Source organism: Pithys albifrons, chromosome 10 (assembly GCF_047495875.1).
Source record: "Pithys albifrons albifrons isolate INPA30051 chromosome 10, PitAlb_v1, whole genome shotgun sequence".
Lineage (NCBI taxonomy): Eukaryota > Metazoa > Chordata > Aves > Passeriformes > Thamnophilidae > Pithys > Pithys albifrons.
Genome location: NC_092467.1, coordinates 17,635,486 through 17,661,957, shown reverse-complemented (window position 1 = coordinate 17,661,957; position 26,472 = coordinate 17,635,486). Strand labels below are relative to the sequence as shown.

The 26,472-nt window shown below is 40.3% G+C and overlaps 1 protein-coding gene across 9 annotated transcripts in view; it reads left to right on the top strand.

Annotated features, from left to right (window-relative positions):
* The window catches only part of LRRC8D (leucine rich repeat containing 8 VRAC subunit D), a 53,717-nt gene extending 28,400 nt beyond the window's left edge, over positions 1-25,317 (top strand). For 8 of the 9 annotated variants that reach the window (XM_071564522.1, XM_071564520.1, XM_071564526.1 and 5 more), the window contains one exon: positions 19,134-25,317. In XM_071564522.1, the coding sequence (XP_071420623.1) occupies positions 19,136-21,703 (2,568 nt within the window). In that variant the 5' untranslated portion in view covers positions 19,134-19,135 and the 3' untranslated portion in view covers positions 21,704-25,317. Of the gene's footprint in view, positions 1-12,435; positions 12,644-19,133 lie in introns of those variants that run through there. The other variant, XM_071564524.1, reaches the window with a different exon arrangement.
* The last annotated feature ends 1,155 nt before the right edge of the window (positions 25,318-26,472 follow it).

Genomic DNA, 26,472 nt, shown 5'->3' with positions numbered 1-26,472 from the left:
TCCTTTGTGCACTCCCAAGTGCTGAACATCCTGTTGGCATCACGGGAAGATGATCAGTGTCTTGGAAATTCGGCCCATTGCAGGTCAGTTCTTGTTTCAGCTCTTCAGCTGAGACAGCTACTTTGGACTTTGGTACCACACAGCTGGAAGTTGATGGTTGCCATGGGACCGTCAAGTGTGACCCAGTTATGTAAAGGAAAGACAAACAGATAACAGCCCCAGAGAAATTATACTTAGTGCTTCAAAAGATCATATTTGTCATCACCGAGAGCCTGATGTTACTGCAGGAAAAAAAAAAGTGAATGGAAAACAGAGATCTCTATAAGAAGATACCAAATAGTCCAAAATCTGAAATTCTGGTTTAAAGAAAAGACTTCTACACTAACAGCCCTCAAAGAAAAAAAGAGGACAATGGATACATGAGAATTAATGCAAGTTAGAAGTTAGGAAGTAAGTTAGGGAATTAACTGCATGTGTTATATAGCTGAAATATGTTAGAAATAATTCCAATTACTAGACAGCGATAATAAAAGGTTGTGCAATAAAAGTAGAAGTGCTTGTTAGTACTGTTAGGTATTTGGGATGGTGTAGAATGTGATGCCATCAATGTCATTGCAACAGAGAATTAAAGATGTCTTAATGAATAAGGATTCCTTTTAGGGATGTATATATGTAAATCAGCAGTGCTGTGACTTGATTGTTTTAAAGATCTTGCTGAAAAATCTGTAGGCCTGGAAACAGTTTTTAATAACTGTTGGTATTGAGGGTCTTAAAATTAACTGTGCCAGAGTAGACAAGAGATGGGTGGATGAGTGACTTAATCATATTCCAGCTGACTTGACTCTAATAGTCATCAAAATATTGCAAAAGTTAAAGCAACCAGGACTGCAGGAGATGTAGTAAAGCTATATCTTCAAAAGTCATCTGATGCAAGGACAGGGAGACAATCTGAAGTCTTCTGCTACTTCCCGGCTCCTTCCAAGGCCTGTCTGTAGTTCCCTTTCTCAGCCACAGCAGATGCAGAAAGTTAGGACTGCCATGCCCCTTTGGGACTCCTGCCCTGCCTGACATGTTACTGCTATGTGATGTTGGAAAAGTAAATGAGTTAAGAACTGACTAACTGATGGTTAAAAGTTAGTCATTTGCAGTGAATCATTATCAAATGGGAATGCTTCTAGAAATCTTGTTTAAAGGATTGAGGTGAGGCCAGAATCCATTGAACCTTTTCATCAAGTACCTGGCCATGTCATGTTAGGCAGTGTGGTAAATGAGTACAAAGCAGCTTGTATGGAGTATTTTGGGCAGTCTGGTGAGCTGTATCAATCAAAAGTGCATTTTAATATAATCTGCAATATCATAGGACCTGTAGATGTTGTACTTCAGTGGAGTGACAGGCTAGGAGAGACTATGAGAAGACTATTTCAGGGTACAGTGAGTAAACAACTGGATGTGGCTGCCCACTGGCAGGGCAGCAAAGGGGTATAACTTCAGGTGCAAGGGGGCAGTGGGCAAACAAAGGTGAATTGTGTGTGGTTCTGGGGTCATGAGCAGCCTGTTGAAAACGGGAGTGAGTTCAGGTGAGTCAGAGGAGATACTTGAAAGCTAATTGGAGTTCTGGACCATAAGGAGAGCTTGAAGAGCTTCTGTTGCTGGATTTGTTGTTTCTTGATAGATAAATGCAGTAACTTGATAATTGGTGGTAAGCACCTTCTGAGAGAGAGCATGCTGGAGGCCAAAACGCTCACAGAAACAGGTGTGACAGAACTGATGGCTGGGAGCTGCAATCAGGCAACTGGAAATAAGACATGCATTAATAATGGTGAGAGAGCCTAAGTACTGGAACAAATAAATGACAAAAGAAAGTGGGAGATCCCACCCAGTGTTCCCAGGGCTGAAAGCTTTTCTGAAAGTCTTACGTCTGGCAAACAAAGGTTTACCTTACTGTTACAGGTAGTCCTGTGTGCTGTGTACAGGAATTATTGAGTGTAATAGTCTATGGTGTCCCACTGGCTTCAGTATGTCATAGATGGGACTATACAAACCCACAAAGCAAAATGTTCTTCACATGTGCTGCATAGTTGAGCATCAGCTTGGCCTCTCTGACAGAAAGTGTATAGTGTGTGTGTGTACGTACGTACATACATGGGTGGCATATACTTGGGTAGTTCCTCTTGGCTCCTCTGTTACACATTTCAAGAGCAATGGAAGAAACTGGAGTTCACAGCTTGTAATGATGCACATTCCTAACCGTGCATATTGTTCCTCATGGACTCAGACTGGGAAACATGGGTGCATTTCCACTCTGTTGATGCTAGGAAGTAATTCCTCTCTGCAGGGTAGATTAGCTTGTGTGTAATGCTGTCTGAACTCTGCTCTCCGCTCTCTGAAACGGATCTTTCTTGAATATAACCAGTTCTGGAATCTTTGTGCTGCTCTTCTCTTGCAAAGTAGCAGCTCAGATCTTTCTGTTCTTTTGAAGGTGCATCTGAAAAAGTGTTGAGGAAAAGTAGGATGGAATGGAATAAGTGCAGCAGGAGGCTAACAGGGATTGAGTTTATAAGGAATATTTTTGAGGGGGTTTTGGGTGTTTTTTTCTTTTCTATAGTGGACAATAAATCTCTGGAGCTCGCTGCTGCATGATACCGTAATGGGTAAGAATTAATAGGATTCTGGGAAGGATTAGATACCCAGGAAAGGAAATCATATAATTTCATATCAATCTATACAGTCTCTTGTTCTAGGCTTATAAAACACTTTGTAACAATGAGGTCTAATGTGATGGGTAGGTTGTTCTGTAACTGTTTACTAGGAAACGTCTTTTGCTTCATCTGTTTCTAGCTACTTTCAACAACAGGAACTGGTGATTCAGAGTTCTGTTTCTAAATTTAATATGAGAAGGAGCATAGTTCAGGCTGAAGGAACACCAAGGGTGTGTGTACGAAGGGGAGGTGGTGATAAAGGGAGTACGCACCCTGCGTGCTAAAATGTGTCACTTTGCCTCTGATTGCAGGGCAGAACAATACATATGGGTCAGACAAACACGCCGGTTTTGAGCACTCAGCTTTTCAGTGATGATACTTGTATAGTATCTCTCTGTTGTATTTAAAATAATTTATCTTCAGGGGAAATGCACAGTCTTTATTTGAGCATTGATATCATCTGAAGTGGAGAGAGAAATAGGACAGAACAAGGAGATTTAAATTGTGGAAAGAAGGCTTCTTAGCTGTGGTTTTGTGTTTTTTATCAAGCAAAAGTCTTCAATTTCGTTTACAACTTCCTCTTGACGCTTGTTTTGGATAAAGGTTCTCTCTGTTCTAAAATTCAGAGTTACACATGTTGCAATCTTCATTACTTTTTTCTTTTCCCTTTTTTCCCCTCCCAAGTTTACATGGAGGCATGACAGGCAACATCCACAACTGTGTTTGTGTGTGACAATTGCATCAAGTAGATGCAGGTGGACAGAAAATATTGATGGGGAGGTGTAGGTACATAATGGCTGTGAGGGTTGTTTCTCTGCTGCTTCCCTTTCCTGGTCTCCAGGCACTGGGATAGCTGCTCAGCCTTGGCAGCAGTGTCTACCTCAGTATGCTCCCAAGATGTCACGAGAAGAGCAGAGAGCTCTTCTTTGTTTGTTACTGTGTCCACACCAAAGCACAAATACATGCTCAAGGAAAACTAGTCAGCTCCTGGATGTGTCTTGTGACCCATATCTGTGCACTGGCCAAGTCTTGATGGAAAGGAATCTGCAGAATTGCAAAGAGAGAGAAGTCTTAGAACAAGAACATCAGAACAATGGTGATGCAATATAAGTTTTAAAACTTGAGCAGGTGCAAAAAAAAAAAAATCAAACATTTTAGCATCTCTGTCCTTGTAGGTGGGAAAGGTTATTTTGTTGTCATGCCATTTGTGGTCCAAAGATGGGGACCAGTGAGCAGGCTTTGAAGCTCTGTGCAAGGATTAAAGGAACAGATCAGTCCCACCTTCCTGGGCTGCCTTTCTAGATTAATATAGCACTAATCTGGCAAGCATCAAGTAGGGATACTGGACTCTGAACAGAGGAAAATATGGTGTTCATAGATGCTGTGAATTGGCTCTTAAGAAATCCATCGAGAAACACAGTTAAGAGTGATATTTTGTGGCTTTTATATGAATGCCATATTTTTCCCTGCATGCAGTCATTCCAACACAAGTTTAATTCTTTGTTGTAGAAAAAGCCAAATATTTTGGAATGTTGAGTCTGAAACACACATGATATACGGCAGCAAGAGGCTCCCATGGGATTTTTTTACGAGATGAATTTTATTTGTTAAGTGAGTTTTCAGTAGTTCTTCAGTACATGCTATTGTATTGCTTGTGTGATGTCTTACAGTGTCACTGGTCTGATCTGGACTGTGATGACTGAATAAATTGCATCATTTGCTAACTGTGGAAAGATGGTCTGATCTGTAAGACATATTTGTATATATGTGCATTTTGTATTGTAATTGTAAATCATAAATTAAAGATGTTCTGTTAATGCCAAATACGAACTGCATTCATAACTCGTGGTGTTCTTATCTGCCCACAGGAGTTTCAAGAGTCAGAGGGCATCATAGAGGAAACTGAAGCAGCTTTTGTACTCTGAGGGGGGGAAATAATGAAATAAGTTATGTAGCCCAAGACATCTTGAGAATGGAAACTTTTAAGTGGTCTTTGGGCTTCTAACAAGGAGCATGCTGCTGGCATTTAGGTTTCATGCTTTAGAGGAAACAAAACAGTAGAAATCCCTTGGCTTTCATCTCTAGAGAAATAGCTGCACTTTGCTGCTATGTTTTGGCCATATTATGTCTTGACATGGTTGTGGTAATTTATAATTCTGTATCCTGTGGGTTTTCAGTGACTTAAAATTACTAAGCAGAAATAATTTGTCAGGATCAGACCTGTAGCCTGTTGTGGCTTTGACAGTGACAGATGTCACAGAGGAGGACTGGAGAAGGCTGTAGTAGCTGTCTGTGGTGACATAACCTGGTTGATTGTTTCGTGATGACCCTTGACTTGGACGATAGAGTTGTAGACCTCCTAAAGAAAAAGCTTAAGTGCAAGTTTCACTGGGAAAATTTGAATGCTCTATGTTAATCTGACTACACTTTTGCTCATTGCTAAAAAACTTTAATTTTGAGTCTGTCTTACAGCAAGGGAGTCGAAGGGTCTTTATTCCTGTTCAATTTGCAGCTATTCACGAACAGCAACTCAGAGGCAAGAAATCATTTTATGTAACTCGATAATTTCAAGCGTGCCATCATCACATTAATTTTTTGTTAACTGAAGGCGGTAAAGATTCCCTATTAAATGAGTCACAATAGCATTACTTCTCTTATTTATATAACTTGAGATCTTGTAGTCTAATCCTGTTGGCCTTTACCTCCATGAGTGTTTTCATTTTTGTTGGGGATTTTGTTTCTGTTTTAAAGCCACCATGATTACTCATTGCATTTGTTTCCTGTACATATACAGCCAGTTGTTTCTTTCTTTAGGGATGGAAGTTAAGCTTTATTGCAATTTACCTCTCTTAATTTGACAAAGCAAGTTTCAGTGAATGTGACCAGTTTCAGCAGGTAAGTCTACGCAAAGCACTGAGGAGAAGTGCTGTACCCAGATTAGCTGTATGTTGAAAACTCAGCTACACTCCCTGAGGAAAAGTTTCAATAACTGGAGAGAACTAATTTTATTTGTGAATTTTACACCCACATGGAAATATCAAAATTTCCTGCTACCTTTTATATCTTTCAAATATATATTTGTTAAATCAGTTTTCAGAATAGAGCCACATATTAAGGAATAATTTCAATATACTGATAATGCTTGAAAACTTTTTTCAGTATGACTTTGCTTTGTGATTTCTCCTGTGGTCAAAGTTTTGCTAGTGTAGAAGATAAAAAATTTATTCCAATTTCTAGCCCACAGCAGAGACTTAAAAATTTTTCCTTTTTGTAACTGGTCAATCTCAAAACTTTGCCTTCCTCAAACTCTCATGTGTTATACAGTATGAAATCTGATGCAATTCAACTGAATTTTTGGGCCATAATCCTTTTGAGACAGGATTACACAATGTATAATGCAGTAAGGCTTTGATAAAGAGTAGGAAATGGAACCTTTTATGCAATACAAAAATCAGGTGCTAGCAGAGTCTAGCTCTTTGTCCAAAAATAACTTGTTTGTTTGGTGGTTTGTTTCAATATGAAGAAACTCTGGCAAGACCCAGGAGTTGAGACACGATGAGCATAGGGCATAGAATTCAAGTATTGTGAAAGGTAGAGGCATTTGCTGCATGGCACGATGAGACAGAGACAGGATTCCCCTACTGAGTCAGGAGCAGGATTGCCATAATGGTCTGTCACATACCGAATGTTTTAACCCAACAGTAGCTCTTCTTCTTGGAACAGGACAAGTAGCACAATAGGGCACTAGGCATGTTTTGGGGCAAGGCTGCAACTTTCCATCAAGCCTAAAGAATACTGTCTGTCACTGCCAGCCAGCTGTTGTAATGGCTCTTCTCTTCCTTGCCTTCAAATCCCAAATAACAGGCATCTCATGCCTGCTCATGTGTGGTGAGCAAAGATCCAAATTAGGTATTTCTGCAAAGGTTTCTGATCCGTGAACACACTTATGCAAGAACTGAGAGCTTGCAGCAGTAGCACATCACCTGCTTTCTTAAGGTCGCAGTTTTGCATCTTTCCTGCTGTCAGTTGATGCTGTGTGTGAATGTCCCAGACTTTGTGATGGGGATACAAAGCAGTCCTTCACTTTGGCTTCCTTAAGCAAGTCTCTTCTTGGGAAACTGAAACCAGTGAAGGATTAAAGGAATAATTTACGTAAACTTTGTTAATTCAAAGTTGCTTTGTAGTTTTATATCTAAGAGAAAGGGGTTTTGTTTTAACCTCTGAGGAACTTGAGACTGAGATTAGAATTACTGTTTAGTCTAAAAGGGAACAAAAACTATCATACAGTTCTGGGTGTTGATAAAATTTTTCTTTTTTAGAAAAAATGAACCTGAGGCATAATTTGGCAGGCAAAATTCTTAGTCAAAGACAGGCTGTTACAAAACTTTATCTTAAATGGATGGTTTTGTTTATGTTTTTGTCTGGCCATGACAAATCCTAAACTCTTGACTGATGACTTATGGGTATGTAGTCATATGTATATTATTGCTGTACACCCACACACACAGGCAGTAGTCCAAGTGTGCAGATGAGATAACAGGGACATATAAATAAAGTGGCTGGCTAGTTGTCCTAACATTCTTGAGTACATCCTTGTTAAAATCATGCCAGTCAAATGTATGAATAGATCTGCTGGATCAAAGATAACTTGCATTCAGCTATGATGCAATACAGGTCACTGTGTGAGAAACTTGTGGTTGTTTTGTGCTTTGTTTTATCTTGAGTCAAGAACTTGAAATGCAACCCAAAAGCTCAAGTAACCCCTGCTGTCCCTGATAGTTGCAGGATGCCTCCAAGCTACCCTGTTCTAAGAGAGGGTGTTTGCAGGCCCACAGCTCCATGCCACCAGATCCCTGGGGAGTTCCTGGAGGTTCTCTGCGTGCCTGTGGAAGAGCACTGTAGTTGTCTCTCCCTGCCACCACTCCACTGAAACCGGTGTTTCTGGTGGTGTTGGAAGATAAGAGCAACATTTGCTCCGTTGTTCCTGCTTTGTCTATCTGAGTAGGTGATGCCCTGTCCATCACAGGTGCCTATAGAAATACTTCTGGAAGTGATGTTATAGAAGAACCTGACTCAGGACAAGTCCGAAGTCTCTACCTTGTTCTGTGCAGGACACCAGGGCAACAAGGGAGGCTGCATTGCACCTCGTTCTGAAGGCCTTCCCTTATGCTTGATAGAAGGCACAATGAGAGCCAGGATGCTGAAATCAGTGGTGATGCACTTGCACAAGCTCAGTTTTACTGTTTCCCCCGTTTTTTAAAATCTTGGCATGCTGGTGGAAGGGCTGGAAGGTGATTTAGAAGGTAAGAACCCTTCTGCCAGGTCAGTATGATGTTAGTGCTGTGTCCTGACCTTGCCTTGCTGGTTACCCATGCTTGTACAGAGAATCTCCTGGGCACCTGCCTGGGGCTGCTGAAGGATGTGAAATTACCTGATTTGGCTGTGTATTGAAACGATGGTAACAATGGAACCTGACTTTTGTTTTCTTCCTGTTAGAGGGTAACTCTGCATCTATTTCTGTAGCAGCTAGGGAGCAGCTATTGTGCTGCCCTTAAGTGATGTGAAACTTGCTAAAACAAGTTCAAGTGGTGAGCACCTGGTGTAAGGGGAAGCTGCCTACAGAATGAAAAAGCTGCCTCTGCACGTCTTCCTGATTTGGCCATCCAAGCAGATAGCACGTTGGCTGTAAAAGTCAGACAGACAGTGACATGGTACATGGCTGTTTGTCTGTGGAGGCGGCTGCCAAAAACTTTATTGTGTGTGCGTGGGGAAGGCTGTAGTAATCATGGAAAGGTCGTAAGTGCTGGAGCAGGAGTGGTATCAGTCTGTAGATGAGATTGAGTTCAAGTGAAGTGTATACTCAGAAAGCTTCATCATCTGTTTTAAAACAGATTAGACTGGAAAGGAAAGGTTCATTGTCTGTTTCACTCAAAAGGTACATTTCTTTCAAGACCTGTTATGTTTAGTGCCTTATTTTTGAGATAGCATCTTCAAACCAGTGGGAAGGAGTATGTCCAAGTATATAGCAACGCTCTAACTGTAAAGGATTCATCTGTACATAATGTTAAGCCTTCTCAAAAATAGCAGTGCATTAAAATGCTAAATTTGATTATACTTTAATCACACTATTATCCCACTTTTTCTGCCTTTTTCTGGGCGCCTGAGGGGTTTTGGCTTTTTGCTTTGAATGTTACAGCCACAAACATGCTTATCGTTGCCTAACAAATAATCACTTTTAGATAGTGAGCCTTCAGGGGCAAGGGTTGTCTGCCCACTCCCTGCTGGAGAGCCCTGAGTGCAGAGGTTACAAAAATCATAATACAAATTTAGTAATTGTAAATATTTAAATTGGAGGCTGTATGGATCTATTGGTCCTGGTGAATGGCAGAAAGCAACACAACAAAGCCTTACTGAACCTTTTTGCAGAGCTGAAAGCTTGCTTGTTAGAGCAGGAATGCTGCAATCTGTGAGGACAGCAAGTCTTTTGGAACATACATTCTATCCTTAAGGCAACATTTTGAATGGGGTTTTGAGAAAATAAAGCATAAAAATAAAGGAGGTGATCTGAACTCATCAGCAAATTTCAAAGCAGCCTCCAAAATATGTGTTGTACTGCAGTTCCTTTTTATGCTTTAGTACTGAATTGAAGTACACACCCTGAACCAATTATGGGACTAGATGGACTAAGCAAATAGCTTACTTCTTACAGAAAGCAGCTTAAGTTTAGAAGAGGAAAAAGAAGTATAGTAAACTGAAATTAATCCCTTTAAGGATAAGTGCTTCAGCTGCAGCCATTCTTCCTGGCATGAAACCACTGGAGATTCAACTATTGGAAGCTTGGCAGGAATGCAGTAACGTAAATAAGTTATCCTTCATCTGTTGATCAGAGTTTTACATGAGAAGTCATCATTGTTACCCATCTGGCAGGATGTCTGAAGTGTAGATGATCTCTCTGCTTGAAAAAGAGCAGGTAGGATTGGGAGGAGCCTCTCAGTTGTGGGGTGTCTGCCCAGGCTGAGGGGAGACAGAGTGGTGGGGGGTGACAGAAGCCAGCTTAGCTGTTATCTCGAGCAGTTTCTGTGACGGGGCTTTACAGCTGGCCCTTGGCTCGAGTGAGGAAGTATCCCCTTCTCTCTTGGGGGAAAAGAAGCTGCGTGACATTTAAGTAGGAACATTGTTTGAACTGTTGTCCCATAATGAGTTGGAGAGACTGTGTATTTGAAAAACATTTATTGAGCTGTAAACTAACCTTTTTGTTTTCTTATCAAAGTAGCATAGTGGGTAAATGAAAAGGTGGAATTAAAAAGTGTGGGGTTTTTTGATATCCTGATTCTCAGCTGTGCTTAATGCACCTTCCTTCTGCTCTTGCCATAGAAAAAGATCGTGGCAGAAACAGAGGAGCTCTGATGTGCGAGTAGGTGGCTTGGGTTTACATGTAGCTTCTTGTGCCACTGGGCACTTTTTTGTGTATGTGCATGTTTAATTTGCTTTTGTTGTTTTAATTTTTTAATTCATGTAAGCTTTCCTATATTGCTTCTAGCTAATGGATGTAATGAAAGTGTCACTGTAGGTGTTTCAAAATACAGAAGCTCCTGTGTGTGCAACTCTTGTATGAAACTTCTGTACAGTGTGTAACCCAGTGCAAGTTGCTGTGTGTTTGCTGGCTGAAGAGATAAAACAGCTCACATAGGGAACAATAGAGCCCATTCTTTAGTTAAAGGAACTTTTTGTATACTTTTGGCTCTAGATTTCCGTGAGGATGCTGTAAATGTTCTGGTGCAAGGTTGCTGACATGTCCATTAAAAATAAAAAAAAGGGGAAAGTATTAATTGAAAATAATTTACTTTAGTTCCTTGGTAAGCCTGCTTCCATATGGATGGGAATGCAGTCTAGAAATGAAGTAAACCTAAGCTTTAGTACCATAAGTGAGAGTGGAGAGGTCATTTTGTCCTTAAGAGAGGCTATTAAAATCTACAGCAAAGTGAACTTCACAACACATTTATTTCTTTGACAGGCATTCTTTCTTATTCTTTAGGTACATTTAGAGTGTGTAGTTAGAGCTACTAATATATCCTGTAATAAGACTTGTATCTTTACACTCTGTGGCTTAAAATCACCAAACTATCAACTCTATATATGCCAAGTTCAATTTCTCACCACTTTAAAGTTACCCCAATTCCAGGTGAATCCAGAACAAGATGAGACAGACTGGCAGCATGTGTGGCTGTGGATCAGAAAGGAGTATTTTTCAGAGGAACTGTGTGAGTCACTGAGTGCCATCTCTATCTGAGATAATGCAACTTCATGTAACAAGCTTTGTAGTCATGTGGACTTATTATTTAATTTTACTTTTACATAAATAGTTCAGGATCTAAACCATTTTTAACTGTTCTGTTTTTCAGATTTCTAAACTCAAAACAAAATGTTTGTAATAATTTTTCCTTTTTCTCTTCCAGTCCTTTAAATTTATTTTTTAATTGTTTTGCTGGGGGTTTTTAGTGATAAAAAGCAACCTCCAGGGACTAGAGTTACCAGATGTGCTTTTGTTTTAGTGTAACTTGCTTTTGCAACTTGATAAATTCCCAGAGTGCTCTGGTTAGTAGAAGTGCCAGATGTTTACTGTGTGTTCCTGTACTTCTGATAGTGGTTGTGAAAATACTGCAGAAACCTCACTGCCTAAAAGAGAGGGGAATATCAGATATAGAAATGGCAAAGGGATTAAATGTTTACACTTGAGTGCACGCAGCTGTTATTTTATGGTGCAACTTCTAAGTGCATTGTACATCCATGTCAACACAGGTTAAATCAGCTGCAGTAGCTTTCAGGTGTGTCTGCGCTTGAGTAAAAGTGCTTGGTGTTAAACTGGGAGTCTTTTCAAGATTCCTGGTCTGTGTGTTTTGGGAATTCTATGAAATGAGATACAAAGTGTCCACTCTCTGATTGTGCTCGATGTAAAATAGAAAATGCTGTTGGAAATTTGATCGCTGAGCCTTGGCAGTGCGACTTCAGTCACTGGGGATGTGCTGCCTCAGATAAAAGAAGGATGAATTGGCATTGCATAAGTAACAGTGGTTGTAACAGCAGTGTAAGGCTGGGACCGCCTGTGCCGGGCACACTGAGGCACATTCTTTGCCTTCCTCTGCGAGTTCCGTGCACTTGGCAGTAGCATTTCTGTCCTGGCTGTTGTGCCCCTCATGCCTGGGGGTTCATGGGCTGTTACTTACAGGCAGGAAAAGCATATAAATGCAGTATTTACTCCACTGGGGTCTAGCCTTAACCATCTCTCTTGACTTTTTGCATGTTGCCTTGCTAGCTGGTTTGTTTTATAACTGTAAAGTCACACCTGGTTAACTGACGTCAACTGGAACACAAAATGCCGAGCTCTTTACCAGCTGTAGGGACCCATGGAGAGGTGTGCTCATGGACCACTCTCTCCAGTCTGGTTTCCTTCTCCCATCTCTTCTCTCACGCTCTTTCTGGTCTCTGATGCTGCTAACCTGTGAAGTGAAGATGGAGCAGTGTGGCTGAATGTTCAGTTTAGGGCCTCTCCAAGGTTTTCAAGGTCAAAAACTGACAAGCTTTATTCTGAAAGATACCCGGCACCTGCACTGCACTCTGGAGCCTGGGAGTAAATGTCAATAAAAACTGAAGTTTGCACTTTTGGTCAAAGTAGCTCTCTCGTAAGAGCATACTCAGGAGTAGTGCAGTAGGCAAAGTGGGAAGTTGCTAATCTTCTATGCTCTGTAGACACAGAATTTGCATGTGGCAAATACAGAGTTAACTGTGTTAATAATCTTTGAGGGGTTTGGGGGGCTTTAAATTGTGTTAATAATGCTCGGGCATTTTGGGGAGCTACTCGGAAACTGTGGGCTCAAAAGTGGGCTCCTGTTTTGAAAGTCATCCTTAAACAGACCTCTGGTCATTTACAGCAAGGCAAGAATGAGGTAAGATTTGACAGTTTATTGTTAGGGAAATAATGGCTGCTAATACTGCCTTTTAAATATCACATTGATTACAAAACCATCTGTGTAGGAGTGGTGTATAGCACTAGACCTTCAAAGAGCTGGTAAACAAGGAAGATTCAATGTAAACACTTTAATAGCAGCATCCAAAAGTAGGTTAGAGTGTTATACAACCTGAAAAAGCCCAGCTTTGAAGGGCAGAATTTTTTAAGGTTTTAAAAAAAGAAAAAATGAGTTTTTTATAGATTTAATTTTTGTAAATTGCACTAATTTGACCTTATGTAGAGAACCTTATTTTTTGTCTTCATAATACTGAAGCCTAATATTTCTGTATGCAGTCGAAGGGAAATTAGATTTTGATAACTTTTTTCGTTTAGCTTAGCAAGTTACTGCCAGTCAGGTTTGTGTTGTTCCTCAAGTTGAGGATTTCTTAGTTGGATAATGTGTTTACAGACTTTATCAGAGATTATATATTCCCTTTAAGGGAATGTCCAAAATTATAGCTGTGCAGTTTGGGCAGTGGGATGGGGGGGAAATTGGGGATATGGGTTAGATGTGGGGAGTTTTGTTGCTTTGTTTTTCAAATAGTGAATGTATGAGTGGTGCTAATGATTCTTCCTGAATCAGTTAAGCATGTTATCAAATAATAGCATCATATGTTTCCCTATATATTTATCTAATGAGATATAATTAAAAGCTATTGGGGAACTCTTGTTCCTTAGTTGAAATGTTTTTCTGTAGGACATCTCCTTTCAGCCTTGTTTGTTACTTTTTCCTTGTTGAGTTATCATCCATTATGGGGTAGCTAAACAAAAATAAACCAACCTGGATGTTGCGGATTGATTTAAAATGAGTAGGTTTGGTTGCTGTCAGAAGTTTAGGGAAGAAACAGTGAGAAGGAATTCCTGTCATGCTAATTTGATGGGAAAATATAATGAAAATCTTTTTCCATGAAGCTTTTTATGTTAAATCTATTTCTGATTTTCCACAGACAAAAGCACTAATCAGGCAGTATCTGATAACATAAGCCACTCTCAGCCTTGCCTTCTGGTGTTAAATGTTCTGCAATGCCTTCCATCACTAAAGAAGTAGCAAAAATATAATAGAGAAACAGCATAAAAATAAGTGTGTCTGTATGCTCAGAATGCAGAAATTCATTCATATGCTTTCTTGTATGTGTTTATGCATTATTTCACAAGGGTTCTGGGGCTCTGTACTCTTGGTTCTTTGGAGAAAAAAATAAAAAAAAGGTATGCCATCATTTTGACCTTTGCAGATTGTCTGTGGAACAACTGATATTCACAGGAGCATGGCTAACAGGAATCTCATAATCCATTCTTAGCACATTAAGGTCTAATAGTCTGCCTTAAGAAGCAGAAAAACAAGGGAAGTAGGAATGGTTGGTGGAAGGAGACAACAAAATATACAGCGGAAATAAATTTAAACCTATGGTCACTTGATCAAAAGCAAGCCAGCAGAGCCTTTTAGTTATGGGAAAACTTTCCTTCTCCTTGATTTCCTGTGGGAAAGGAGAAAACTATTTTGTTCATGGTAGCACTTTTCAGCTAGAAATGTTGAGGGGTTTTAGGAAATTCTTTACCAGTTGCAGTGACAAGGAGAATTCAAGAATCTGTGTTTCCTGTAACAAAGTGGACTTGTTCAAAGCCTTGGGAACCTGAGAGTAAATTGAGTGGATCATATGCTGCAATTCTAGTTTTATTTGTTTGTTCTGACTTTGAATGTGCTTTAACTTTAAATGTGCTTTTAAGACAAGAGGGCCAGTGACTTACAGGACAGAGAGTTTTTATCTGTAAGTACAGGAAGAAGTAGGATGTAAATAAACATCAGTGATATACCAATCTGCTGCTTCCTTTTCCGCTAACTTCTGTATTTAAGTAGAACAGTTTCTTAGGAAACATCCCCAATATATCCATTTTGTATTTCAGCATTTATAGTCTGAAATGTGTCAGAAATCCACCAGGCTAGTCACATCTGAGCTCTTCCTATTAAAGCTTTTCTTTAAGACTAATGAAATTATTGTAATTGTTAAGAAGAATGATTAATGAAATTAGTTGCTACCCTTGCTGATTTAACATGGGCATTGTTATTTTTTTCTCTTTATATTCCATTTCCACTATAACTTATATAACTGCAAAAACAACAAAGTGGGTTTAATTCTAGAGTTCCAGATCAAACTACAGTGCTGCTTTCAGAACTTCCAAGTTTTTCCACCTAAAATCTCAGAAAGTAGAAAGAAACAGCTGTGCTTAGACAGTTGCATTCATTTAGGCTAAAGATTTATTTTGTTTTTTTAAATTCAGAAGAGTGAATACACCCAGTAGGCAGGAAGTTAATGGATGGAGTTTGGAGAAGTTAATGTTATGCTAGAATATCATCCAAGTTACAGAACTGGAGACAAAGCGTTTGGGAGGAAAAAAGATTATTTGTTAAAATTAAAACTCCTCATGTAGCTGTGCAGCCCTAAAGATCACACTGCAATAGGCTTGAATTAAAATCTGTGCTTGTTAAAACTAAACTAAAATATGCTGTTTTAAAAATGAGGCTGTTGTGAAGCTCCGTATTGGGAATTTAAATATATTTCTCTTCAAGAACTGCAGTTTTCTAATTTGGGTCTCTTGGGATCTTGGTGGGTCAAAACCCCATGTTCTGCTGAGCCTCAAGGTCTATTTGGTGCCTTGCAAGTCCTGGAAAGGGCTGAAAGAAGTACATGTTTTCACTATAAGAAATCAGATATTTTACCATTTCAGACACACAGTACTTTGTTGTTCAGTTTGAGCTACCTGCTTACAGACTTCTCCCGCATCAGGGTTGGGAGTGAAGCTTACACTGGTCTTGAGGTGGGGCCACCTATGGCAGTGTTGCAGGCTCTGCCTGCCAGACACAGACTGGCATTTGCATCCTTTTTTTCTTTCTTTTTTCCTTACTTCTGTGTTATGACTGAAACTTATAAGGAAACCCAAACCCTCTGGCACTCTTACAATAAGAGTTGAAAATTAGTGATGAAAATACTATCTACCTCCTCTAAGGAGTATTCCAGATATTGGGCTTTAAAAGCATGTTTTAAAAGCTTTGAATAGTTCAAATTCAGCTGTGAAATAAAACCCCCCCCAAACTCATTATGATGTGGTACAGACCTGTTGTTCTGAGTACCTCTTAACAGTTTGGTTTTTAAGCACATGCAGAAATATAATAAAAGTTAACTTCCATGGTTATTAGTTTAGTAAAATCAAACATCAATACATGTAATGATGGATTTAAGAGAGAAAATACCAAATCTATTTGCAGCCTGTCAGAATCTGTCTTATACTGTGTGTAGGTTTATAGCTTTTTATTTTGGTTTTTAAGACTCGGAGCATTTAAGACATGTGAGGACAGAAACCTGCTTTCAGCTCTTGGAACTGATTTTTGCTACCAAGAAAAAAAAAGGTCTGTCTTTTATAAGACACAGTGTTAGTAAAGCCACAGAGGAGCTTTTTGTGTTTTATAACTGCTAATCTGTGCCAAAGCAGCAGCTCTTCTGTGAGTATCATAACTTGAAAGAAAAGACACGTTGAGAACACTGAATGTGGTACTTCTTGGTGTAAAGCTCCTGTTACACCATGCTGCCTACAGCCTCACAAAGAGGATTACACAGGCTCTGTCGTGTCTTCTAACCTTTTTGGAAATCATTTTGTGTGAAAGACCAGAAGACTGGTAGAGGTGATTTTTAGCCTTACCTTTTTTTGTTGTTGTTGTTATTGTTCTTTCTAAGTCTTTACCTGGATCCACTTTGTGCTCTGTCATTTCTTTTCCATTACTTCACTTGTTTAGAGCAGCCATGTTTGCAGTGCTTGGGTTTCAGTGCTTTATCCATGTATTCTCATGGCATAAGCAAAAAAATCACCTTCATTCTGTGAAAGGAATTCTGCAGGCTGTGCCCCAAACCGCAAAGAAGTAACTTCCCACGTAATTAGCTGGTGCAAAGTTGAGGGAAAGTCTAGCCCCAGAGGAACAAGCAGTAGCAGCTCCCCATGTTCATTAAGCAGTCACCTCATTCCTCCTTCCCATCCTGCTGGCCCTCCTCTCCTGCACATGGCAGAGCTGTGTGAGCAGTGGCACAGCTCACTATGTGTGTGCATGACCTTCCTTGCTGTGCATTTGGTGGTGTGCTCTCCTGTTGAACTACTGCACTAACAACCTAGTGGATGAGAAGTTCTTGTGACAACCAAGGCAGGTAACACCACAGTGAAAACAGTGCAGAGACTGAGACTACCCCTTCGAAAGAGCTTCTGAGATAAAAACAAATCCATGCAAGAAAAAAATCACCTCTGCTGCCTTTTTGTGATGCTCCTGTCCTGGCCAGGTGTCAGTTTGGCCTTAGGAGTTAGGAGGATCCTTTTATATCTGTCCGTTCACATTACCACAAATGACTAATGCTGTTCATTTGCACACTACTGTTGTTTAAATGTCAAAGGTAGCAATTCTAGAGCAAGCAGTCGTGCAGTCGTGACTCAGTGTAGGTAAGCACCATGAGACGTTACAGAAGACGGGAGTTTGCCACTACCTTCCAAGTAAGTGTTATGGGTTTAGCCAAGTAGGCCAAGAAGTTAGGCTTTAAAGTTCAAATTAGACACTGCAAGGCTTTGATAGCTGTGAAGTGTGCTACTGGTCTGTCCTTCAGCACTTTCTACAGAAACTACAGCCCTGGGGAGCTGTGAGGGGAAAGGCTCAGGAACTATGTTGCTGGGAGAACTGTAAGACCTCGAAAACTTGTTACTGATGAGGGAGTATTTGACATGCATTTGCCCACTGGAAAATAAAGTGAGAGGTGGAAGCTCCTTCTGCTGGTTCCCTGAGAAACTGAGTCCTAACTTTTAAGTTTTGGCAACTCTGCCAAGAGCACCAACAGAGAGATGAGTGCTGCAGTGAGATAAAGCCCTCTCCTGTTTTGCTACCTTCACCAGCTCCCTGGCTTGGTATGCAAAGCTGGTAAAAGCTTCTGAGAAGAGAGGGTGGGAGGCCAGGAGCTGGATCCCTCCTTGTGTTGGAGGAGATGCTTTCATCATGAGCTTCATAGCAATGAAGAGGACTGCTGGCCTTTCCCACAGACCGAGATAGGGGAGCTGCTTGCACTCATGTGGGGAAGGAGTGGTGCTCATGAATGCCTTTGACTATATAAGCGATAACTGATATTTGAGTTCTGCATATAGAAATGTCTGTTATCTAGAACTAATTAAATTATCATGTTGCATATACGTTGCCTGTGATGCTGTCTTTTAGGGTGTGTAAGGTGCAGGCCTGTGTATGAACTGGTGTGCTACAAGTTAAAATAATAAATCTAATACATCTTGGTACTGCCTGCTGTGATGATCTTGTGCTCTACTAAGCTGTTGTTCTCCCAAGCAAAAGGAGCCAGACTCTGTGATAATGTACGTCCTGTCTCCTTCCCCACTGCATGTGTGCACACAAGCTAGATATTTTTCTTTAGAAGAGGCAAATTTGGGTCATAAGTTCAGCAGTTAAAATTATGATTTTACTGCATCCTGCTTGCACAGGAAGCTCAATTTTAAAAAGCTGATAAGTTGATCCCTCTATATTTTGTCAAAACAAAAAGCAAAGCAAGCTATTTAAAGCTGCAAAGAGGTTTGCATTCTCACACAATCAAATCTGCTGCTTTGTCTCACAGTGCGTATGTTTAACATAAAGTGAAAGCCTTGCCGCCTGCTCCTGTGCTCCCTACACTAACCAGCTTCATATGATCACTACGCTGTAATGATAATCTGAAAAAATATTTTCCCCATTATGTTAAGAAAGAGTTGGGAGGGTTTTTTATTGGTTAGCTAGGTTGAATTTTATTGGAGAGGAAAATGTATACAGCACCGTTTGATGCAATCATAGAATCAAAGAACAGTTTGTGTTGGAAGAGACCTTAAGATCATCTAGTTCCAACCCTCCTGCCATGGGCAGGGATGCCACTCACTAGAGTAGGTTGCTGAGGGCCCCATGCAACTGTATCTTACTTGAAAACATCCGAGCATATTGAAAATTGTGCCAAAAAGTCACATAGTAACTGCAGGGCTTTCACATGTGCAGTGGTACTAACAAGGGAGGAGAGGCAATCAATCTGGTAAGACACATGGATGCTCAATGCAAGGAGTGGGAGATGAAAGGAAAGAGGAGACGTTGCTGGCAATGTAAGAAGAGACCTAAAATGTGCTGCTCAAGTCGTGATCAGGGTCCAAAGCATTTAGAAAATGCTATTTTATTCAAATACAAGGTACTGCAAAATAATGTTAGTGCTGGATTTTACATGCTCAGGCTCAAGCAGTCATTTTTACAGAATTGAATTTTGTACAGTGTAGTCTGTTGTTGCTTTTCTTGCTATTAATACATATTAGCTGCAGCATTTTACCCTTCACATGTTATAGTCATACTAATCAACAATACTGATTTTGTCTTTGTTCTCTTGTAGGAATGTTTACCCTTGCAGAAGTTGCATCGCTCAGTGACATCCAGCCAACTTACCGTATCTTGAAACCATGGTGGGATGTATTTATGGATTATCTTGCTGTTGTTATGTTAATGGTTGCCATTTTTGCTGGAACCATGCAGCTGACAAAAGACCAGGTGGTCTGCTTGCCAGTTTTGCAGTCTACTGTAAATTCGAAAGTGCAGCCTGGTACCTCAGGAAAGGCTGAGTTTACCACTGTTGAAACAACCACTGGTCAAGGAGAAGAAGCATCAATGAGAACTGTTTCCTTTGGAAGTACTTCTACTGTAGCACCTGACATTTTTCTGAGCGGAGCTACCTCTCCTCAGTATCAAACCACTGAATCAGGCCAGGAGCCGAAGAAGGAGCAAAAAGATTCCTCAGGCCGTAAAACAAATTTAGATTTTCAGCAGTACGTATTTATTAACCAGATGTGCTATCATTTGGCTCTTCCATGGTACTCAAAGTATTTTCCCTATCTTGTTCTCATCCATACTATCATTTTAATAGTCAGTAGCAATTTTTGGTTCAAGTATCCCAAGACTTGCTCAAAAATTGAACATTTTGTGTCCATATTGGGAAAGTGTTTTGAGTCCCCTTGGACTACAAAAGCATTGTCTGAAACGGCATGTGAGGACTCCGAGAACAAACAGAGGTTAACTGGTGCCCAGTCCCTGCCCAAGTACGTTTCCACTAGCAGTGATGAAGGAAGCCCAAGTGCCAGCACTCCCATGATAACCAAATCTGGCTTCAAATTTTCAGCTGACAAGCCGATGATTGAGATTCCCAGTGTTACGATTCTAGATAAGAAAGATGGAGAACAAGCCAAAGCGCTGTTTGAGAAAGTCCGTAAGTTCCGGGCTCACGTGGAAGACAGTGATCTGATTTATAAGCTCTATGTTGGCCAGACTGTCATCAAGACTGTCAAGTTCATATTTATACTCTGCTATACTGCAAACTTTGTCAACACCATTAGTTTTGAACATATTTGCAACCCGAAAGTGGAACATCTGATTGGCTACACACAGTTTGAATGTACACACAATATGGCTTATATGTTGAAGAAGCTACTTATCAGCTATATTTCCCTCATTTGTGTCTATGGTTTTATCTGCCTCTACACGCTTTTCTGGCTGGTCCGAATACCTTTAAAAGAATATTCTTTTGAAAAGGTCAGAGAAGAGAGTAGCTTCAGTGATATCCCTGATGTCAAAAACGATTTTGCGTTTCTCTTGCATATGGTAGATCAGTATGACCAGCTGTATTCTAAACGATTTGGTGTCTTTTTGTCAGAAGTGAGCGAGAACAAACTACGTGGAATTAGTTTGAACCATGAATGGACTTATGAAAAGCTTCGGCAACATGTTTCCCGCAATGCCCAGGACAAGCAAGAGTTGCATCTCTTCATGCTGTCGGGGGTCCCTGATGCAGTGTTTGATCTGACGGATCTGGATGTGTTGAAGCTGGAGCTGATTCCTGAAGCAAAAATTACAGCCAAAATTTCCCAGATGACAAATCTTCAGGAGCTTCATCTGTACCACTGCCCTGCAAAGGTCGAGCAGACTGCCTTCAGCTTCCTCCGGGACCACTTGAGATGCCTTCATGTGAAGTTCACAGATGTTGCAGAAATTCCTGCATGGGTGTATTTGCTCAAAACCCTCCGTGAATTGTACTTGATAGGTAACTTGAACTCTGAAAACAATAAAATGATAGGGCTTGAATCTCTTAGAGAATTAAGACACCTTAAAATTCTCCATGTGAAGAGCAATTTGACCAAAATACCCCCCAATATCACAGATGTAGCACCACATCTAACAAAACTAGTCATTCATAATGATGGCACTAAGCTTCTGGTACTCAATAGCCTTAAGAAAATGACTAATGTTGCGGAGTTGGAACTGCAGAACTGTGAACTGGAGAGAATTCCCCATGCCATCTTCAGTCTTTCTAACTTACAGGAACTGGATTTAAAGTCAAATAGCATACGCACAATTGAAGAAATCATCAGTTTCCAGCATTTAAAAAGGCTGACTTGTTTAAAGCTGTGGCACAATAAAATAGTCAGCATTCCTTCCTCCATTACCCACATAAAGAATCTGGAGTCTCTTTATCTCTCCAATAACAAACTGGAAACCTTACCTGCTGCAGTTTTCAGTTTACAGAAACTTAGGTATTTAGATGTAAGCTTCAACTCAATTGCGGTGATTCCAGTGGAAATAGGTTTGCTTCAAAATCTTCAGCATTTTCACATCACAGGAAACAAAGTCGACATTTTGCCAAAACAGTTGTTTAAATGTGTTAAATTGAGGACTTTGAGTCTGGGACAAAACTGTATTACCTCAATCCCAGATAAAGTAAGTCAGCTGCTGCAGCTGACTTACCTGGAACTGAAGGGAAACTGCTTGGACCGTCTGCCAGTTACGCTGGGGCAGTGTCAGCTTCTCAGGAAAAGTGGGCTCATAGTGGAGGATCACCTCTTTGATGCTTTGCCCTCAGAAGTTAAAGAGGTGTTGAATCAAGATACGAGCATTCCCTTTGCTAATGGAATTTAGACTGAGATGAAATGCTCTGATAGCTGACTTCCAAATGGCAAATGCTAAAAAAGTATCGCAATTGTGAAATCATGTGTTTTAGAAAGCAGAATTCTTTGGAAGGCAGGACTACTAGCAGGATTAGAAGAGATGTAACTGAGTGTTCAATGTTTGCAGTGTTTCAAAAGATAATTTCCAAAATTTTTGGGAGGATAAAAAACCTTAATAATCTCAATTCTTTTTTCCTTAAATTGTTTGTAACTTGGATGCTGCCGCTTTTGAATGTTTACAAATTTGCTTGCCTGCTTAAAGTAAACGATTAAATTGATGACCTTTTCTTACTATGCAAGTTATTCCTTAAGGTCTGGTTTTATTTTAGTGCATTAGGGGGAGGAAGACCAAGGCTAAATGTTCTATGTGGTATGGGTCTAACAGCACTTGAAGCACATGTTGAATTGTGTTGTTAGTGTTTAGCTATCCTTGGCAACTGAAAACAGTTTGGCTTGATTTGAACTGCATCAGAACCACCTTTTTTCTGCATAAGGCACATGGTTTCATAGAAACATAAAATTGTTTAGGTTAGCAAAGATTTCTAAGTTCATCAGGTTCAACCATTAACCTAACACTGCTAGGTCCATCACTAAACCATGTTCCTAAACATCACGTCTATGCTGGTTTTGAATGCTTCCAGGGAAGGTGATTCCACCAGTTCTCTGGTCAGCCCATTTCAGTGCTTGACCACCCTTTCCATGAAGAAATTGTTCCTAATCCAAACCTTCCCTGGAACAACTTGAGCTTGTGTCCTCTTGTCCTATTCCTTGGGAGAAAAGACTGACCTCCACCTCACTACAATCTCTTTTCAGGTAGTTGTAGGGAGCAATAAGATCCCTCCCAAGCCTCATTTTCTCTAGACTAAATACCCCCAGCTCCCTCAGCTGCTTCTCATAAGATAGGTGTTCCAGACCCTTCACCAGCTCTGTTGCCCTTCTCTGGAGACTCTTCAGTACCTCAGTGGTTTGTATCAGGCCAAGCATGTTTGCCTTCATTCTTCATCCTCAAGGCGTCATGTTGTTGGATGAGATTTCCTCTGTGGTCTGGTGTGCAGCTCCCTTATGCCGGCAAAGACTGGTCACCTTCCTGCAGCCGGTTCCCGCTCAGGTTCTGTGACGTTCCTCTGTCCTGTGCAGCAGGGAGTGGTGAAAAGGAGAATACTGCCACTTGGCATTCAAGTTGTGGATAGTTTTGATTGTTGAGCTGTTTTGCAAGGTGACTTGGAAAGCCATTAGACACCAAGTGACTTTACTGATCATTTTTTGCTCTTCTGAGTTTTCATCTGGGAAACTCCAGGCATTTTGTGAGTTGGCAATTGTTTTGTTTCACAGCCCTTTCACAGCCCTTTGCTTAGGACCTGGAGTCCATTTGCTAGACTAATGACAGACATAAAATTTTTGATTTAATCAGTTAAGTTTTATTACCTGTCATGGTGTCTTCCACACCTGGACTTTACCATAGAACCACCCTTCTCCTCACCCCAGCCCAAGTAATTTCATGTCTTTGAACACTTATGCACTGTTAGAAAACCCTGTGTGCCAGATAAGTCATCAAATAAAGAAAAAAATCAGCAGTGAGTGTGGAATATTTTTTTGGTTGTTGTTTTTTTTGGTGTTGTTTTTTTAACTTGAGTTTGCATTGCCAGAACCATTAGAGAAATATAATCCATTAAATCTGCAAAATCATCAGTTGTAAATCTTGGTCATTTACATTCCATGTGTGCAGAAAAGAAGTACTATGCTGGGAGATGATTGCATGATTACTCATGGTTTAAACACAATTCCCTATTGTAGTGTGGTCAGGACTGAACTAGTCTGTAGTTTAAGGGACTGTTCTTCTCACAGAAATCCTCATGCAGAGTGATTTCTGCTGTAACTTCACCAGAGCTGCCCTGACTTACACCACTATTAACGAGGGGATAGTTTAGGCCTAGAGGCATCGTGCAGGCAGGAACATTGCAAATACTGCTCTTAGGAGTCTTGCACATTTTATTGTTAATAATTTACTGTTAGTCATGCTGGAGGACTGTTCTCAGCTGTAGGTAGCAGTCTCTGAATACATACCTGCACCGTATGTTTATGTATATCAGAAGACCAGTTTATGAATAGTGGTTTTCCTACTTCTCATGGGGATATGGTCTGTTTTTCCACTTGCCAGCAGGTAGTAAACTTGGGATGTTGACAGTTTTTGCAACACCAAGTCACTAGTTAGGCAGAATACTTGCAGTTACTGATCTGTCCTCCACTGAGAAACTTAGTACTAATCCTCAGATTTTTTTTAAGTAGAAGTTAAGGCTGCAGTGGATTTTTCTTTTTTAATAAACTAATTTGTTTATTTTTTGCACATAGATCACTTTAAAATTGCTGGACTATTGACTCTTTAGAAAAACTGTGGAATTTATTATAGGTGTATGCTTTGTATCTGTTGTTGAGTGTCATTTCAGCTTCCAAGAAATTGTGTGTAGGAGGGAAGAAGAGTTGGAGGATGAGAAAGTAATTAGAATATTTAGAAAAATAGTTCTATTTTTCATCGGGTTTTTTTTTAATAGAAGAGTCACACAGAATATGGCTGTGTATTGACCTAGCTTTTAAAAGCTTTTTTTGGTGTTTCTGATTCTCCTACTGACCCTACTGATGTTCAAAAAATAAACTTGTGTCAATTTCATATGAGTACGATATACTCAAAAAATAAACCTGTGCCCCCTTAATGAGTATGTTATATGTAATTTAGACCACTGTTTTGACTAGTTATTAGCCAACTGTACTTCTTTAGGCAACTTCTTCAAAATAAGTGTATGTTAAAGTTAATTTCAGGCTTCTAATGCTTGCGTGGCATAATTTCCATTATTGTTTTTAGGAGATCTTTCTCAAAGTGGGGAGGAACTGCCCATCATTGCCATGTCACCTCTGCCCAGTCCTTCCTCCTCTATGTGACTGTTTATAATGTTCCTATTTCCTGCGTGTCAACTGACACAGTCTTACTTTAAAGTCTTAGGAGTTCTTCTCTTTTCCATGTAAGGCATGTGAAATACATTTTGCATTTCTATTTGATTTAATAAATAAGATATTTATATCTTCCTCTAATCTATTTTTTAATGGGTGAAAAATGTGCTTGCATAGTAAAAGCTCTGTACCTTTTGCTGAACTTGTTCTGTGGTGCCTGTCATCTAAGAAGGAAGAGGTAGAGCTGCTGCTCCTAGAAGATACTGCAGGTATGGTTTCTACCTTGAATGGAGTACTTCAGCATAATTTTTCTCTTTTTTTTCATACATACAATACAAATAACCTACCACTGTTTTCATTTGGCTAATGCAGTTTTGCAGAACATATGTATGGCCCCAGAAAAAAAAACTTTTATGTTTGTTCAAATGAGAGGGAGTAAAAACTTGACCATTCTGTCTGTGTAACTCATTTCTGTGATGATCCTTTAGTTTTCCAATAAATTGACCTTTTGGAAGCTGCTTCCAGTGATATAACAGAGCTGTGTCTGTCCTGAGCAGGTATCAAGCCTCTTGGTGTGTAAGGGAGGATGTTGACACTTGTGAAAGACTCTCTATTGCTAAATAAATGGTGTTGCGGTCCTGAGCTGCCCTGTCTGGTAGCAAATCAGGATGCCCAGACACTGTAAGTCATGTCTGAGTATGGGGCATCTGCTTTGGGGACGGTATTTTTAATAAAAATCTTACAGAAATAGCTGTTCTGTATATTGTGTTTCCACGGATGTGCACAGGATTTGCTGGTGTATGGTTCTGTGAAGACAATGGGCTAGACTGACTCCTCCACCTGAAGTCTGGTTAAACAAATGAGGTGCTCCTGCAGCTGTGGTGTTGACTGTCGTTCTCATTTCTAGCAGGAACAGGTTTTGGTTTTCAGACTTCTGGGTTTCCAAGACTGGGAGTTAGGCAGGAAACCTGACAATCCCAAATGTAACTCTTTTCCAGCTTGTTGTGAACATGACAAATGAGGCTTCTGTTGGGTCTTTAGGTTGTGAGGTGCTAAAGATGAGAAAAAATACCCTTGAATTTGGGGAGGGATACCAGTATCAGTGGCAGAGGGCTGAGGGTATCTGGGCAGCAGTGACCTGGTGTGGTAGCGTCACTGACCTCGAAGAAATTGTGGAGCACAGCACTGCTCTTCAGTCCAAAGCAAGGAGGGAGACTAAGCCTGTGACCTATTTTGGGGTTTGGTACAGCCTTCTCACCTGGGGAAAGGATATTAAAGAGATTTCAATTTCCTGTCTATAAGCTGTGGATTCTCTAATGGAGGCAAAATGCCTGAATGATTGTGAAAAACACAAATCATGCAGAAATTATGTCATGTACAAAGATTGAAGAGGCCTAGGCAGTCCAATCATTAGCTGCATGGCAGAGACCCATCAATGCATTTCTAATGTGTGATCCCAGAACAATTTGATTTAGACAGCAAAGTATCATAGGCAGGACTAAGGATACCTCAAGACTTCTTCAAGCCTGGCCACTGTGACTCATGTAAAAGTAAGGTGCCCTAACTCATTCCTGCCAGATGTTTGGCAAGATGTAGGAATGGGTTAGACAGCGATGGAAATTCCAGCCTCTCTAGGCAAAAACTGTTTATGTAGTGATCTTCCTGTTGAAGAAACACATCTAATCAACAACTGCTGATTATCTGTTTAGGCTAAACCAAATGATTAGAAATGCATTAACTTATTTGCTTGCAGAAATACAGACTGAGACAGACTGCTGTATGGATGTGTTGCAGACC